This window comes from Archocentrus centrarchus, chromosome 8 (assembly GCF_007364275.1).
Source record: "Archocentrus centrarchus isolate MPI-CPG fArcCen1 chromosome 8, fArcCen1, whole genome shotgun sequence".
In the NCBI taxonomy this organism is placed as follows: domain Eukaryota; kingdom Metazoa; phylum Chordata; class Actinopteri; order Cichliformes; family Cichlidae; genus Archocentrus; species Archocentrus centrarchus.
Genome location: NC_044353.1, coordinates 14318862 through 14335726, shown reverse-complemented (window position 1 = coordinate 14335726; position 16865 = coordinate 14318862). Strand labels below are relative to the sequence as shown.

Sequence of the window (16865 nt, the reverse complement as noted above, 5' to 3'; positions counted from 1 at the left end):
TGAAAACAGGTTTTTTTTCCTTTCTTGGATGTCACCTTAAGTTAAACAGAAAACACTCGTCTCAAATGTTAACAATAAATAGTCCAAATAATTTACATTATGTTACAAAAGCGCAGTGAATACTGGAATTTCCATTTGTACAAATACATCCTTCAAGAGGAAAAATAAAACTGCAAAGACAAAAACTGCTGTTTCCTTATTAAGAATCTAGTGTGAAAAGATGAAGTCTTTCACAAATTTAACACCACAAGAGATTTTACATTTGTTAGATCAAAGCCCCCCAACGACCAAAGGAACGAGGAGGAAACATTTTACAGTCGCATTTGTGGAATGACGAGCTCTCAGTTTACACTGTTACATCAAATTAAATGGGTTCACACTACTGCATAGAGGTGATGCTGGTTAATCAAATTAAATGTGAAGGCAATGAGTGCGGACTGCACAGAGCATGTGGGTATCCTCTGAAGACCGCACACTGCACGGATAAAGTAAGAGAAATTAATATGAATATCCAAATAAAAACAGCCAATCATGCTGACATTAGGCATAGTGTTTTGTTTCACTAACCCACTAATCAAAGGGGAATTAATGTTTGGGGAATATTTTTTAAAAATGACAAGACTTTAAAAAAAAAGGGGAGTCAACGATGGCTTTAGTGTTTCATTAAATTAAATACTTCTAACTGCTCGTGCTTATGGAGTGTATCACTGCTGGGAACACTTAATGGTACCCAGGACATTCGTAATTCAAGTCTGTCAAACAAAATGACAGCTATTTATTTGAACTAATTAGAACTGCAAGAACACAAGAAAGCTAAGGAAGGTAAATGAGTCGTTACTATTTATTATTTATTTTTAGTTGTAGTCGATATAGACATTCAAGGGGACTCCTGCCTGTTGTGGCAACATTATTAAAAATGAGACCAAAAATAAAGATGAAGAATCTAACCCCTTTCTAGACATGTCCTCTTTGCTGTTTATCTGGCATTTTCACGTCTGAACGAGTAATCTGGTCGAACCTAGTAACATTTACGTGCCACCTTTAAAAAACAGAAAAAGCCTGAATGCATGCCAGATTAACAGACTGGCACACATAAGACTACTGCCACTCGTGTCTCCTGAGCATCTCACAGAGATCCTCCTCTCCCGTCATTCAAACCTTCCTCTGTCTGCAATCCAGGAGGGAGATTTCCATCTCATAGCTTGTGTGTGAGGAGCAGGGAAAGTCATAGGTCACTTTTTATGTGAATGTTCCTCAAGGCTTCATTCAGACATAACGCACCGATGGAGGGTCTCAGTACTTGCATATTATGCTGCCATACACGCAGACTTGTGGCATTTATAGGTACAAGCACTCTTACACTCTGGCGAAGTTTGCCCACCCTTCTAAAATATTCTGATGCCGTCACCTAGATCAAGAAAATCAGCAAACACCACAAGTCTTAAAAGGGCTTAAATATCTAAAAGCTATTCCTGTTTGAATGTGCATCTCTGCACACAATAAAACTAATGAGAACTGAACACAACTGGCAGTGGACATAAAAAAAAAAAAAAATTATAAAAATGTAAAAAAACAAAAAGCCAATACACTTTCAGCATCTGTAGAGCTACCAAGTGGAGTCAACCAACAAGCTGCCATTTTTTTAATGTTTGTGTGAGAAATGAACAACCTGAATCCAAACGCGCATGACTACAACACAATCTATAAAAACTGAACCCACAAGAGATGAGGAATAAAAAGAGAAAAACCAAAGAACAATAACAGGAAAGAAAGAACTTCTACCTGCCACTTTCTGTTTTGCTCCAATTTTGCTACTGAACTATGCCAAGCACCTTTTTCTCACTGCCATGACTTTCATAAATGACGGCCCAGTGGCTGTTTACCGCCAGCTAGTGATCTGAACTGCACATTTTGAGAGGTCAACCTTAGAGCCTAGAAGACACACTTACACACAGATACATTCATGCACTCACACACAGAGAGCAGGAAGAGACATAAAAAGATATTTTGTTCAGATATGGCATAGTATTTTCCTGTACATGAGGTTGTATTTTGTAAACTCATTTGTTTATCTAAAGTGTTTTGTATTTAAAGGGAATTCTTCCTGAAAAAGAACAGTTCAGTGAAACCAACGCAACTCACTTTAAACAACAGTCACGCTCGACTGGTATTATTGCACTTTTACAAACAGGGTGTGGATGGCTTTGAGGGGTTGGCCTTTCTCCCCAGTTATCTTTCTCCAAACAAGAAGTAAAGAGGAGAAACCTCTCCTCTGCTCACTCACAGTGGCTCTTGTCACCACCAACATGGTGCCTCGGTTCTGCCTCGGTGCCTTTTGAGAACCAGCCCACTCTTCAACAGGTCTGAGAACTGGACATAGTAAAAGTTGGGATAATTTCCACAGTATGAAAACTTAAACTGCAGCCTGCAAATCCGTTGTGAATTTCTAGCAGTAGCCACTCCAAAAAGTTACTGCCTCCAGGTGTGGGCCCAGCAATGTGCCCCCCCCCGCCCTCCAATGGAAATGCGTGGAACTGGTTCTAGATTAGCGGTACAGATGGCCGTGGCTTGGTGGAGCCAGTCATCCTCAGGGAGGTGGGATGGAGGGCTCGGTCACGGCGAGCTCCTGAGCCAGATCATTGAAGCGAGCAATGTAGTCTATGCTGCTCTCACTCATCATACAAGCAAGCTGAGAGTCCATCTGCAAACACAACCAAAGAGCTTTCAGTTTGACAACAGCCAGAAAAGCAGCAAAGGCAAATAAAAGAAAAAACATATCGGGATCTCTCATATCTGAAACATCTGGAACAGTTTGATGTTTTAGGTCAAGAGCGAGAAAAGAGGGTTTATCATGTCAATAGCTGTCAATGTAATTTACTGGAAAAGCAGAAGGTTTGGTGTAAATACAAAAGGAAACAGCCGCTGGGCTTCATTCATCCCCCAGGCAGATCTGAGTCCTATTCCAGCAAGCAGGTTTAGTTATCTCAGTTAACCCTGAAATGAGGGAAACTTTGTTTAAAATGGCTCATCCTCCCAAAACTGTACTGAAATATTTAAAATCTATGAAAGCTGAGGCATTTTTTATAAACATGTTCACCTGTACTGACTTGGAAAGCTGTCCAGTGTTTTCTCAGTTAAATGTGAAAGTATGACTGAACTCTGAATATTAACTCAGTAAAACATCTCTGCTGTGGCTGTAAGAGAGCCATCATCCATCAGTGTAGGCTGAGATTAGATCAGAACTGGGGAACATTAAAGCAGACCTGCCCCAGACTCTGGTGCTATCTGGGTAATTAATATCACAGATCCATCAGTAAACTGCGATTCGTTTCTTCAGATTTCTAACTTCAGTTTTTCACCTACACTTTGTTCCTGTCAGGATACAGCTGAATAATTATATTTAAAAGTCAAATGTAAAATCAGGATTCCAACTTCATCTAAAGAAAATTCAAGATCAAACTTTTATTCTGTCTATGATGATGATGACAGAGTGGTCCATGTTAATTAAAATAACTCTTACTACTGTTTAAAATAAATATCAGGCTCAGCTCTGACACGTGTTCATATTCCTCGGTCCACTGGGTTAAAATGGAGGCTCTGCCCTTTAATTACCTGTTGCCATGGTGAATCCTGGTCTCTAGCTCCACTGATGATGGATTTCTTTCCCTATTCACACACATACTTAATTCAAGGGGAATATACTCAGAGCTAACTCTGATCAGCCTTTCTGAACAGGAAACTCAAAGTTGCTGATCTCAGTTAATAAACTTTATTTTTAAACTCAGAGTTTGTTGAACATGCTTCCTGGAAAAGGGCCCGGGACATAAACAGGGGTTATTTTTAAAATGGGAACTGATGCTTTTACATTTGAGTTTTTATAGAGATTAAAAAAAAATAAAACATTGTTACTGAGACTCAGAGGATTGTGTTGTACAGAATTAGACAGTCTCCTCTCTCCAGTGTTTGTGCCCAGTGATGTGTCTTACTTACTCCATATACATCTAAGTCACAATACAAGACTTCTTTCATTTAATCAAAAAGCATTTACTTACTTCTGCCACATCAGGAAGGCCACGGGATTGAAAGGAATCATGGGAATTGCAGTCCAGTAAGCTAGGCCCGAGCAAAGCTGTGCCGCTGGAGGGGCCAGTGGGGGTTAGGGTGGTCCGTCTGCCCTTATCAGGAGAGACCATGCTGGCTGGAAGGAAAAGAAGAGCAAAAGACTCAGTGAATAGTCTTTATGAGTTATCACTTCTACAGCTGTATCAGTAATATTGAGCATTCTACAAACAGATTTTTGTAAAAGTAATTGTGTGAAGGTTTAATTTTCCAAGTATCACAAAAGTGGAAGCAGACCCTCTGTGCTGTCAGGATGCAGCATTTTTATTGGGAAGTAATGATAATGAATCCATAAGTGGGTGTATTTTTTTTCTTCTTTGCCTTAAATTTCACTTCTGACAAACTCTTGAGGAAAGAAGCACACAGCAGAATGAGAGATAAAATACATGAAAAAAAAAACTTACAAAGGAGGCATCCCAGTGTGGAGTCAGACGAGTCGCTGGGGTACCACTGGGGGTCGTGGCTGGGTGATGGGATCCAGCCTCTGGATGGGCTGAGCGAGGGAGACGAGGCCAGCAGCTTGGAGCCATCGCTGTTGCCCAGCTTGGCTGGAGAGAGAGCGGCCTCCTCACCTGCAGCACAACAGGCAAACAGAAATGAGAGGTCACTCATTAAACCCAGCAGCTCAGATGTTTAGCTGGTTAGACTGTCAACATATGGTCTTTTCTTAACCCAGAGAGAACTTAATGACCATAAAATGACGCACCATAGTGTGTAGAGTTGATGGCGAGCTCGATGATGGAGTCACTAATCTGTGTTTGAGGTTCTCCGGAGGTTAGAGCCTCTTCAGGGGGGCCTGGGAGTGAGATATCAAGAAGCGAGGCAACGCTCGGTGGAGAGAGGAGTGAGTCTCCACCACCGGTCACTCCAGGAGATGGAGGAGGTACACCGTTCTGTGGAAAGAACAGCTTCATTTAGCATGTTGGATTTTTTAAATCATTTACTCAAACATAACTGACTTTTTCTTCATCAATTGCCTTCAAGTAAACCAACTGTTTATGTGCACAGTCTCCCCACCAAAAGGCCCCCTGTGTGCAACAAAACACCCTGATGTCACTGCAAACAGCTTTATTAATCCCATAAGGGGCAATTTGTTTGTGGCAGCTTGTGTGGCAGCTTGTTATTAAACAGTTACATACGGGCAAACAAATCATGCAGTATATTAAAGGTGACTGTGAATGTGTCAGAGAATTATATGTAAGAATTTTTTTTTTACAGATAAAATCTATAAAAATGCCTATAAATTTTACTAAGACTGGTATGTTGCAAGTCTAAACAGACATTGCATAATTTAAAAAACAAAGAAACAAAAAAACCCAAAACAAACATGCAAAACCTGCCCTACTCTGCACAGATAAACAGAGAAATACAGCAAATAAAGTAAGATAAATCATGAGTCGACAGTTCTATATGAAACACTCTAAGAAGGTCATGAGCAATAGCATTTATTGTAATGCCAAAGGCAAGGAGGAGATATCAGATGAAAGAGGCTCCTAGTCTGTGTGTGTGTCTGACCTCTGGGACATTTTGCTGGAGGAGTTGGGAGTCTGGCTCAGCATCAGCAGTGGGTGTGGTAGCAAGCAGAGCGCTGTTATCCACAGTGGAAGAATCTACCTCCCGACAGGGACTGCCTGGGATGATGCCTGCAGTCTTAGCTGCCAGGTCAATGGCACCTGAAAGAGTATTAACAGTTTAGGCAAATGAGGGATTTATCATATCGCTTCTGTTAAGTATTAACAGCAAGAATATGAGAAGAGCAGGGGAAAAAAAACAAAAACAAAAAACAGTATCATATAAGATGGAAGAATGTTCTCTTGTGCAAACTTCTGATCTTGACAGAGTAATAGAATTTGAAAGAGTAACCTTACACAAACACAACTTGTAAATTAAATACATTTTAAAATAATTTTACAAAAACGCAGTTTGAAAAATAAACACAAAGATACTGGAAGAGCCCTTTACTGGGACTAGGTCTGACTAATACGAGTAATGCGTAAGGTTACTTTAAAGTTAACAGATTAAAAATGTTAAGTATCTTTAAGTGCTGTGGTTTTCTGCAGTATTCCTGTCTTGTTGAACCCATAAAAACAACAATACATGCTTTTTTTTGCAATAACCTGTGTCTAGAATTAATCAGTATCTGAACAATAGAGAATAATGTAGCAGTTAACAGAATCAGTCCATACTAGAGAGCTGGCTGGCAGAGCTAGATGCTGCAGGGGGTGTTTTAGTCTGGACAGAGCGAGAGGAAGGAGCTAGTCGGGTTTGGATTGGCCGGAAAGATCCAGTTCCTGAAGGAAGAAACAGGAAGTGAGAGAACAGACAATTAGCAGAGGTCTTGCTGAAAAAGAGAACTCATATTTAGCAATGACTTTATTAATGCATACTGTAAAAAAATAAATAAATAAAATCAAAACACACCCTAAACATTTCCAGTATCAACTGACAACATCTTTTAATGTACGATCCTGCTATTGCTATCTGAAGAGTACCTGTGGCAGAGGAGTTGGAGAGGATGGAGAAGGAACAGACATGTTGAGGAGTATCTCCTGTAGTTCTGGGCAGCAGTGTTCGCTGTAAACAAGACAGAAGCAAACAAATGAAATGCAGAGTTAGGCAAAACCACCTTTATCCCCACTGCATGTAACGTGGATATTTACTTTAAAAAAATAAATAAATAAAAAAAAACCTTGGGGGGTCTTCTCTTACCTGAACCACAAGTGGTTTACGAAGTTGTCTGTTCCGAGGTTTTCGCTGTCTGGAAAGGAAGAGATCTGACTGCATCTGCAAGGAGGAAAAACGTGCATTTTAATGCTTGTTAATATATCAATTTTGTCTTTGTATGTTTGGTGTTAAAAAAATAAAAAGATGGCTTACACTGATAGAGTCGAGCTGCTGTCTTAAGGCTAGCTCTGCCTCCTTGTTGGGGGAGAACATTCTGTTGTGCCGCGAGCTGTTGGGTGGCAGCGTGGTGGGTACCGCAAACACACTGCCTTCAGAGTCACCGACCGCAGTCGACCCCAGCAGAGAGCGGGGAAGGTTGCGCCCACCTGAAGAGCATTAGAACAGGTGAAGTGCCACATGAGGAAAGGCAGTCATTTGAGTAACTTGCCTACTAATATCTGCACCGCATAATTACTCCTCACTGTTTAATAAGTACAGCACTGTCAGTACAAATACAGTGTTATCACAAAAACCTGCAAGTAAGAGCCATGAATACCTCCAGTGTTTGGCAGCTGTAACCTGGCCATTCGTACAGAAGCCTGCTGCCGGCCACAGCTTGGACTGCGAACGCCTGCTACAGGACCCTTCGCCGGAGGTGTGAGGACCTGGTTTTGCTCCTCCTGATGCGTCTTGAGTGGCGATGTGGCCGTGGAGCACAGCTCTGGAGCCTGAAGGGGAAGGTACATGACACCTTCCAGTTTACATTTCTACATAATGCTATAGTTTTAAAAAGAGTGCAGCCTTCATATTGCATAACCAGTAGCTAGTACTAAATCACCTTTAAACTTCATCTCTGAGAGATTAAAAAATTTTATTATTATCTGAAACAAGAGTATACACAATTGCAAGGCTTTAAACCATATGCCCATGTAAAACACAACTGTTAAATTACTCATTTAAAACAAGACAGCAAAAAAAACAAAACAAACAAAGACCTGGTATCTAGCCACAATGTTAGAAGAAAGAAAAGCAAATCCTTACCAGAGGTTTAGGGTTGACCTCAGTGGTAACCAGCTTGAGCAGGCAGCGCAACACTCGATTTGTCCTGTCGGGCTTTGGCTGCACTGAGGCTTGTCCATTTACTGAGCTGCTGGTAGGAGCTGCAACTGGCTGCCACTCATACTCCAGCTGCAGCTTGCCTGGCTTTCCAAACATCAGGTAGAGCTCAGCTAGTGTGACGTTCTCTGCGTCACGGGTGCTCCAGCCTTCCTCTCTGATCTGATCAACAGTCCGTTCTTTGGCTGCTGGTGTGGAAGCTTGTGACACGGCTTCCTCTGAGCTAGTCACTGGAGGTTTGACTGAAGGAGGCTGGTTGGCCTCTGAGGAAGAGGCGCTGGTGCTCTGCTCCTCTTTGCACTGCTCAGCAGAACCCTCTGCACCACTACATGAATTGTCCATGCTTTTGGTCACAGCTAAGCCACCACCGACCTCAACGCCAGTACAAGTCTTGCCTGGCTCAGAAGCTCCTATCCCATCTGCCTCTTCTCTGATGGTCACAGTCTGCTGAGAGGAAACTGGGACAAAGAGAGATTGAGGTCTCTTCTCTTCTACCTTTGCAGAACTGTCTGCTGATGATTCGTGGTTAGGGGGTTCAGTCCGACGAGAATCACCTGATACAGTCACTGAAGCAACAGCAGCGCTTCCCCGTCCAGATTTACTTCCAGTTCGAGGTGGTGGAGCTGTGTGGATGCCCAGGATCTGGGCAGCTGGCAGTTCCTTGGCATTAGGCCGGTTCTTGCCACTTTCTATCCAGTGGACAGTGCAGGAGGCTTTGGAGTGAACCACACGTGCTACACCAGGCAGCATGGTTAAAGTGCAGCTTTCAGCTGGAAAAAGAAAAAGCTCTTCCTTCTGAGTTATGCTGGGAGAAGCTGTGCTGGTCTGGTTGCCCTCTAGAGTCTCCCTCTCCATAAGACTCTTAAGCTGAGTTTTAAAAGTTAAGGACTAGATTATAACGGACACAAACAGGTGTATGCCCCAGAAAGCAGCACATCTCTTCACTTGTACACTAGAGATGAAAAATATTCTGTACTGTGCAACATATTGTAGTGTAAGGTTTTAAAGGATACAATCCGCTGGTCGTGATAAGCCCACTTCTGTTTCAGATATTCAATGAGGCTGGAGACTTTCCTGTGGAGCTCCACCACCATCCTGGGTTGGAAAAGACAGCAAAGGTTTGACAACAACTTTGCAAGATACACAACACTACAGGGTCCAATACTCCTGAACTAAACTACTTCTATGGTAGTACTTCTAGGTTTTACACTATTGTGGAGCAAGTTTAATAAAGTTCTCTAAAACCAAAATAAACATAGGTGTGGAAAAAAAAAAAAACAAAAACAACAAAAAAAACCCCAAAACTAACTGAAACAATGAGGTGTTTCTAAAATTTTCAGTTTTGGCAACACAAATGTGATGAGACATTGTGCATACTGAGATGTGAATGACTACATCACTACGTCAACCACTTTTGCAAAGTGACAAATGACCCCCTATAATAATACTACTACTACTACTACTACTACTACTACTACTACTACTACTAATAATAATAATAATATCTAACACTGAAACCAGTAAAAATGAAACAAAGAAGCAAACCCACTCTAAAAATGAACTGAAAAAAAAAACTGAATAGAGAGCAAAATTTAAATATGAAATAGTTTTATCAGCCTCATTTCTGTATCATCTTATCAACAATATGTTTACAAGCAAGCACTATTTTTATATTTGATGGTTCAATATAAACAAAACAAAACAAAACAAAAAACCTAATTTGCCAGATGTTTCATTACTGTGCTGTGCTTCTGATGAACTGATCCAGAAAATAGTGGAAAACATCAAAACCATCAAACTGAAACAAGCAGTCTGAAGCCAAAAAGAGGTTCCAAAAATAGTTCAGGTTTATTGCACCGTCACAGCTTGGAAAAAAAACATACCAAACAAAACAAAACAAAAAAAAACAAAACAAGAAAGTGGACCAAATGACGAAGGTATGACATCTCGCTGAGTCTCAGATATGGTATCCTTTTGAAAATATATTTTGGTAGTTATGTATGCCTGACCTGAGGCGAGGGTTGTGGGCAAGACTCTGAACTCGGGCCCAGGAGTGGTTACTGCGTGGCTGGAGCTCCACTGCCACCTTCAAGGGCAGGCGCACCGGCTTCTGGTCCTCTTCATCACTCACTCCTACAGGACACAGAGTTACACCATTACTGAGTGACAGCCAACAAGAGACCTCTTGGCCTATAGAGCTCCACTGTCAAATCTTTTACTTGTACAATATGTGATATATTGGATTGAAAACTAATTTGGCTTTAGGTCAGCCATCATTGAGATGATATATTTTTTTAAAAATACATTGTGAAAATTCATTAAAAAAATGTCAAAGTAAGTCAAAAATCAAAAATTCATCTCCCCTATTTTGTAGAGCATTACCTAAAGGGTATTTGTGACAAGTTTCAGAAGATTTCAAATATAAATGACCAAGGAGTAGCAAATTTAGCAAAAACTTGATGGACTCTCAACAGCTCGGTATCGGATCAGCTCCTCTGACTGTCGCCTGTCATTGACAGCAGAGCTATAAAGCTCTCTTCAAAGAATGGGTGTGGTGCTTTTGAAGAGCAAGAGCAAATGGACAGTGAGTGACAGTATGCTGTGAAAAAAAGAGCCACAACTGGAACCTGAGGGGAGATTCAGCCACTATATGAACAGTCCAAATGCTGCAAAGTCCCATGCTCTCGCTTAATAAACTGTGACAACATGTAAAGGCAGTCATCAAACTCAGTGGAATCCATTCACAGATTTAGATACAACAATGAGAGAGTCTCTTTTTCTACCCTTGATTAAAGTAAATGTTTTCAGTAACTGTGCCGAGTGGGTGTTATTGAACAGAGGGGTTGATGACAGCTGGTCAGAACAGTCATCTCCTCCATCTTCCTCCTGCTCATCCTCCTCACTTTGCACCCAAAGTTACCATGGCAACACCACCATCCCACATGCTGCCATTGTTTTTGTCAAAACCCCGCCCCTGTGAACCCCTCGTCTCACCATCAGTGAGGTTTTCAGTACGTGTTCAGTACGTAGTGCAAGTGCTGGGTTTCTGCAGGCTCATGCTCACCATCTGGATCACAAAGTTTCTTCAGTGCTCGGCACATAGGAGCTTTGATACGCAGGTTCCTCCCTTTGGAGCGCACGGTGGTGGCCCTGGTGGAACAGAAGGAGAAGTAAAGGAAATATTCAGTGTCTTCCAAGAGCAACTTTATTTAAACACAAAGACTAAATAAAGGCTGCTTCAGGCTACTTCACATAATAAAGTCAGAACCTTGTAGTATCACAGTGATACAGGAGGCCCATACTGTCACTTAGCCCTCGGACTTGTTTCTCATACTAGCTGAGTGCTAATCTGTAACTTTTCAGATGTGATGCAGGGCATCAATTTAATGTCTCACAGTCCCAGATGTGTGCATGTAAACACACTAGTCAATGCTTTTGCCATTTACTTACCCTTGCTGGATGAGTTCATTCAGCTTTGCCACATTCTTATCATCCATCACTGTCAAAGACAAAACACAAAGCCAGACGGCCATTTATGACACGTTCTTCAGAGGCAACTGTCCCCAGCCACTGGGATAATGCAGAGTTTAATCACATCCCCTGTGTCCAGGACCAGCAGAACTAACAGTAAAACACTCACGCACAAATTCAAGCACTTGCACAGTCTTCACTTACATCCTCCAACTTTTTTGCGAAGCTCAGCATAGCAGATGAGGCCGTACAGTTCTTGAGAAGATTTCTTCAACACTCTGGAGTACACTGAGAATGAAAAGACGCACAAGTCATGACGCTGGTGGAGGCCTGTGCATGCTACATAAAGATAACATGACAGTAACACTGAGTGCTTTTTGTAGGGGAAAAGACCTCCAGCTTATCTGGTGAGCTTCTTTAACATATTTATTGCTGCCTAAAAAACAAAACATTAGCGTGGGATCTGTTGCGGGAGTGGGGAAAATATATTGATTGATTATTGTTGATTAATGCTGTCTTTACTTCTCATTTAGTGCCTGTTGTAAGCAGCATAACTGAAACAAATCCACAACAAAAACTTCAATATATAAACAAATTAAGATCAGCTTAAGAAATCACCTTGTTGTATGAAATACATCATATTTGGGTCCCAAAGATTCCAAGATACATTCATTTATTCACCTTAAAGTTCCACATGTTTTCTGTGTATTTAAAATTAAAAAAAAAAAAGAAAATGGGGGGAGCAACTCACCGTTAGCGAAGTCGATGTGTTTGGAGATCTTGTGCCAAGTGCGGTAGTAGAAGTGGCGGACCTGCTCCTTGTTCTTCACCATGTTTGCTGGCTTGCCTCTCTTCTTGTACTTCATTGCAATGTTGTTCTGGATGGCCTCAAAATCTTTCCCATGCTGGAAGCAAAAAAGGGCAGTGGTGGGTATACAATGTCAAAAGATCTACACAGGGAAACATTTGAACTTATAAGGTGGTTGCGTCCTTTACCTCATAAAGCCCCTCAAAAAAGCTGTTTTTGTCCTCGGCACTCCAGGATTCCCATTGCCGACGGGCTCGCTTCTGGTTGCCAGCTTGCTCTTCCTTCTCTGTAGACCCTTGGCCCTTGGAGGTCTTGGATACCCCCCCAGTGGAGCTGACCACAGGCCCCGACTGACCCACCGCACCCTGGGAAGAAGAGCCATTCTCTGCTCCTGTTTTAAATGGAAACATTCAGAAGAAAAGCACAACTTAAATATCAGCTGACCACCATGGTTGTTTTGTATAAAATTAAAAAAAAAAAAAAAATGTTGATATTAGGTGTGTGGTTGGAGAGATTAAAATACGTGCACACACAAAGTCACCCACTGCCATTATAGCGCACAGAACCTGCAAAGCCTCCCTCTCTGTGGTTAAGCTCTGGCAAGGAGGCAGGAAAAGCAATCAGTCCCTATGGTCAGGTCTACATTACACAGTTCCAAAACCAACTCATGGTGGGCTCCACTGGCCAGGTTTACCCCAGCAGTGAGCACAATGCCAGGAGACATTAACAGAAGCACCCAGACAGTTGCTGTTACAGAACAGTGCCCCGTTAAGGAAACTGGACTTTTTCAGTCTAAATGGGTGTTCATTTACAAATGCAAACACGTCTCTGGTTCACAGACAATAACCTAGATGTGTCTCTTCAAAATAGATGTGCTTTCTTGGTCAGCCGGTCAAACATTGGGAGCAATCTAAATATAGTTTATGGGACAATCAGTCGTGTTCTTTTTTCAAACAACAAAAATCCACCAGTCATACCTGTCAGGACACCAGAGGAACTGTTTTATTTTTTTTTTTTTCCTCTGATCAAAAGCTGCTTCCTGTACAGAGCAATTTTAAAAAGTAAAAATGTATGAATTTATAATTGCAGATATATAATGTAATGACATATTTTTTTCCAAAATGTTTTTCACCAGAGTGACCGGTGGTATGGAAACCCAGGAGGTGATCCCTCATTTGCACAGATAAACTGAAGCAGTTTGCAGTTACTATTAGTGATTAATAACCTACAAAGAAATCCTTCAGTGTGTTTAAAGTCATCCTGAAAGCCTTAAGTCATCGTTAGCTTTGATTCATTGTTTAGAGAGCTCTTGATATCAGTCACCCTTTGAGTTATTACACAGGACCATTCAGATTATTTGCAAAAGCAAAACTAAATAAGCACTTTGGCAACTAAATTACAGCCTCTGTTTTACTGTTATTTGTTGAAAACTATGGGGAAAAAAAAAAAAAAAACATTTTTTCTAACAAGTTCTGAAACACAAATGTAGCATAGGCTAGATCTGTGGATCAGTGAAATGACTGGCTGAAAACTAAGATAATTCTTGCCCAATTTCCTATATAGTCCCCAAAGACAATAATAAGAAAAAGGACAAAAGAATTGTAAGCAACCCTGTGAAGTAATGTCCCTTTCCACACTGGTTTGTTAAGCCTGTGAGTTATTTCTCCTATGCTGACAACAACATTGTGCCTTTATTGTTATTGCTGCCAGTTTCTAAGAAACTGCAACTGAAAATAATCAAGTGACATCCTAATTGAAATCTAAGTTCTGGCCTCTCCTCTTTTTCGCAGAAGTGGTGCACAGGATGGTGTTGCAACATGGGCTGGAGCTGCCAGAAGTGTACCCAGAGTTCGACCCAGCAAGTAGTCCATAGGCAGCAAAACGGCATCACAGATAAGCACACTGCAGGGACAGCTAAAAACTGACAGCAGACCCCCCAAACCCTTGCTCTGCTGATCCTACCTGTGTACACTCTTTTCCGAGCTGGTCACTTACTGTTACCTTTCGATTTTGCCCCGCCGTGTCCATTGATGGACGAGCCGATTGAATCCTTCCGTATCCGCTTGCTCGGAGGTCGAACGCTGGATCGGAGAAAATGATGCTGGTCGGGGCCCGGCGGGCCGGGCTCCGCTGGAGTCTGGGGCTGCTGGGTCGAGCCTGGTCCGGTTCGGTTCGGAGCAGAAACAGGAAGGACCGGGGCTGAACCGGAGCTGAGACCCGTGGCTGATGGATTAAGAATTTCCACTCCGTCCTCTCCCTTTGTACTGCGCTCTTCGCTCGCCTGCTCTCCGCTCTCCTCCTCGTCGCAACCGTCGGGCTTTCTGGACGGATTCCTCCTCCCATCGACACCGATCCCCTCCCTGGAGCCCGGTGTCATGCTGCCACAACACATTCACACAAAATTTGTCACATTAGGAGCAAAGCGATGTGCAAAATTAACTTCTAAAGACGACGTTCACTGTCTCTCAACATGGCCGCCGCTGTTTGTTTCAAATCCCCTCTTCAGTCCCGTCAAAACAACACCAAATATATGCATTTCATGCCTTGAGATAAATTAAATTTAACAGCTAAAACAGTCTGGTAACTGGCGACGATGCCTTTCCGAGTAGCTTTCCCCTCTAATGGCCAATATTAACGATTTAATTTAAACTGAATTCAAAAGCGAGCGCTTTTCAGTTTAGCGCCCTGCAGAAACGACAACGAAAAACCCCTCGGTGCACTCGACCTCTAAATAAAGTGTTTGTTTCAAACCTAATTTTACCCATTTTGGTGCTCCTCTGTAGCGGACGGTGTCTTCTTTCTCTTCACCATGGATCCGAGCGGTTAGACTGGCAATTAGTGGTCAAATTGAGCATAATAAAGCCGAGAGCGATCGCTCCGCTTTTATGCCCTCTCCTTGCTCCTGATTCGACTGGAGCTGAACTCTCTGCGCAGTTCAACTGTCTCTACTATCAGCAACAACATTACTCAATGCTTTCTATGCAAGGAGGCATAAATAAGACAAAACCGACGCCAAATATAAGACATTTAACTGTATTTTAATAGATAATTTACAAAAAAAAAAAAGCTCGTGTCGGTTAAGCACGTTTGAATCTATAAGCAGCGACAGTTTTATTAAGCCGCGCGCAAGTGGACTTCGCCTGAGACTACGTCACCATATGCAGAAATTATGCCTGCAAAAAATGTTAATTTTACACTCAAATCTTTGCCATGAAATATTATTTCACTACCAACAACATACATACACGCGACGATGGTACAATGAGGAAAATCAGGACCTGGATTTAAGTACACGTCAGGCAACAGCAGCAGCAGGGGTGCCGCAGTTATGTTTAAATGTGTAAACACTGCAGAGTTTCTTATTATTGTGTGTTCGCCACTCTTTTTCCACAGGTGCATTTTGTATTTGCAGAATCAGGATGGGCTGGCCGGTGAAAAGGCGGACAACAAAAGCTCAGACTTGGACAGCTTTAGTCTGGAAAACATCACTAATGCCCCCTCCTTTCCCACACACAGCATTTAAATCTCGTAGTTGTTGCCATCTGACAGCTGATTCTCAGGCAATCTTGACACAAAAATATGATGAATTAATAACGTGGGAAAACCCAAGATTACTACTTAAGCTGTTTAGTGTTAACTTGAACTCATTTAGATCTTTAAAGCTTCAAGTGATGGACAGATATTGCTGTCATTTATTCCGTGTCATCGTATTGTTTCAGTGTAATCTGAGGTGACTCTAACACAACGACAGCAGCACACCGGGGTCTGATTATTACTCCACTAAATTACAGCACTTGCATCCCACTGCGGTGTTACAGTAAAAACAGTGTAGCGGTTCTAATAGTCTCATAACAAGTTTACTATTATATCAGAAGCTTTACATGACTTTGGAAGTGCACTACTGTGATAGTTTGAGGTGTTTACAAGCAGTTGCTGGTAACTAGATGTAGTAAAATGCATTAAATGTAGTCAAATATCGCTTCTGTTCACAGCCCGCTACTATACCCAGCATGGCTGCTGTTGTTGGCTAGCTAACCTTACCAGTATGAGAAGCCAAACAAGCTTTTCCGTTATAAAACTGCTCCTAGCATAGCGGTTATATTATTCTGTGCCCAAAACAGCTTGATAAATGGATAATTAGTACTGAGCTTACCTAAAGCAGTAGCTTGCTGATAGTATTCCCAAATGAGACACAGGTTAGCATTGCTAGCTGACGGAAGACCTCCAGCTCGCTACCGCTGACAGCTCCGGCGGCTGGTTTGTCAGCGCGCGCAGACACGCCCACTACTAGTACTACAGGAAAACAAAGACTATGATTGGCTAAACACACACGAGGACGGAGGTTAAAGTTGATTGACAGAAGCCTCCGCCAATTGTTAATGAAAGAATTAAACCACGAAGGACCAATTGTCATTCTCTTCCTGTCACGCCCCGCTAAGTTTACTGACTAGTACTGTAAAATTTTAAAGCGATTCTGAGTGATATATATTTTAACCTTTCTGTTTAGTGATTAAAGTTTTGTTTCAACAACGCTGGATCACTGCAATGAACTTTGCTGCGCCTGTAAAAACAAGTTCCGCCCTGAAAATGATTGACATTTTGATGCGCCAATCAGTTGGCACAACTCATAGCGAGTGCTTGAATTTAATACGGGCGTATACCGAAAACGACCCGTCTGGAACTGAAA

The 16865-nt window shown here is 41.9% G+C and overlaps 1 protein-coding gene across 2 annotated transcripts; it reads right to left on the bottom strand.

Moving 5' to 3' along the window:
• Window positions 1-20: 20 nt before the first annotated feature.
• On the bottom strand, window positions 21-16456 carry cramp1 (cramped chromatin regulator homolog 1). Of its 2 annotated transcripts, none has more exons than XM_030735376.1 (21): window positions 16332-16456; window positions 14180-14556; window positions 12367-12569; window positions 12122-12275; window positions 11575-11658; window positions 11350-11398; window positions 10964-11049; window positions 9909-10032; window positions 8913-8994; window positions 7825-8766; window positions 7340-7511; window positions 6997-7169; window positions 6829-6903; window positions 6612-6693; window positions 6306-6410; window positions 5635-5792; window positions 4826-5012; window positions 4524-4691; window positions 4053-4198; window positions 2515-2701; window positions 21-2455 (listed from the first exon to the last, which is right to left on the bottom strand). In XM_030735376.1, exons 2-20 carry the CDS (start codon window positions 14553-14555, stop codon window positions 2588-2590), a joined length of 3480 nt encoding a protein of 1159 aa, XP_030591236.1. In that variant the 5' UTR covers window position 14556; window positions 16332-16456; the 3' UTR covers window positions 21-2455; window positions 2515-2587. The 2 variants fall into 2 exon arrangements, with proteins under 2 accessions (XP_030591236.1, XP_030591235.1); XM_030735375.1 differs by lacking the exon at window positions 16332-16456 and adding an exon at window positions 14940-15138.
• Between the last annotated feature and the right edge of the window lie 409 nt (window positions 16457-16865).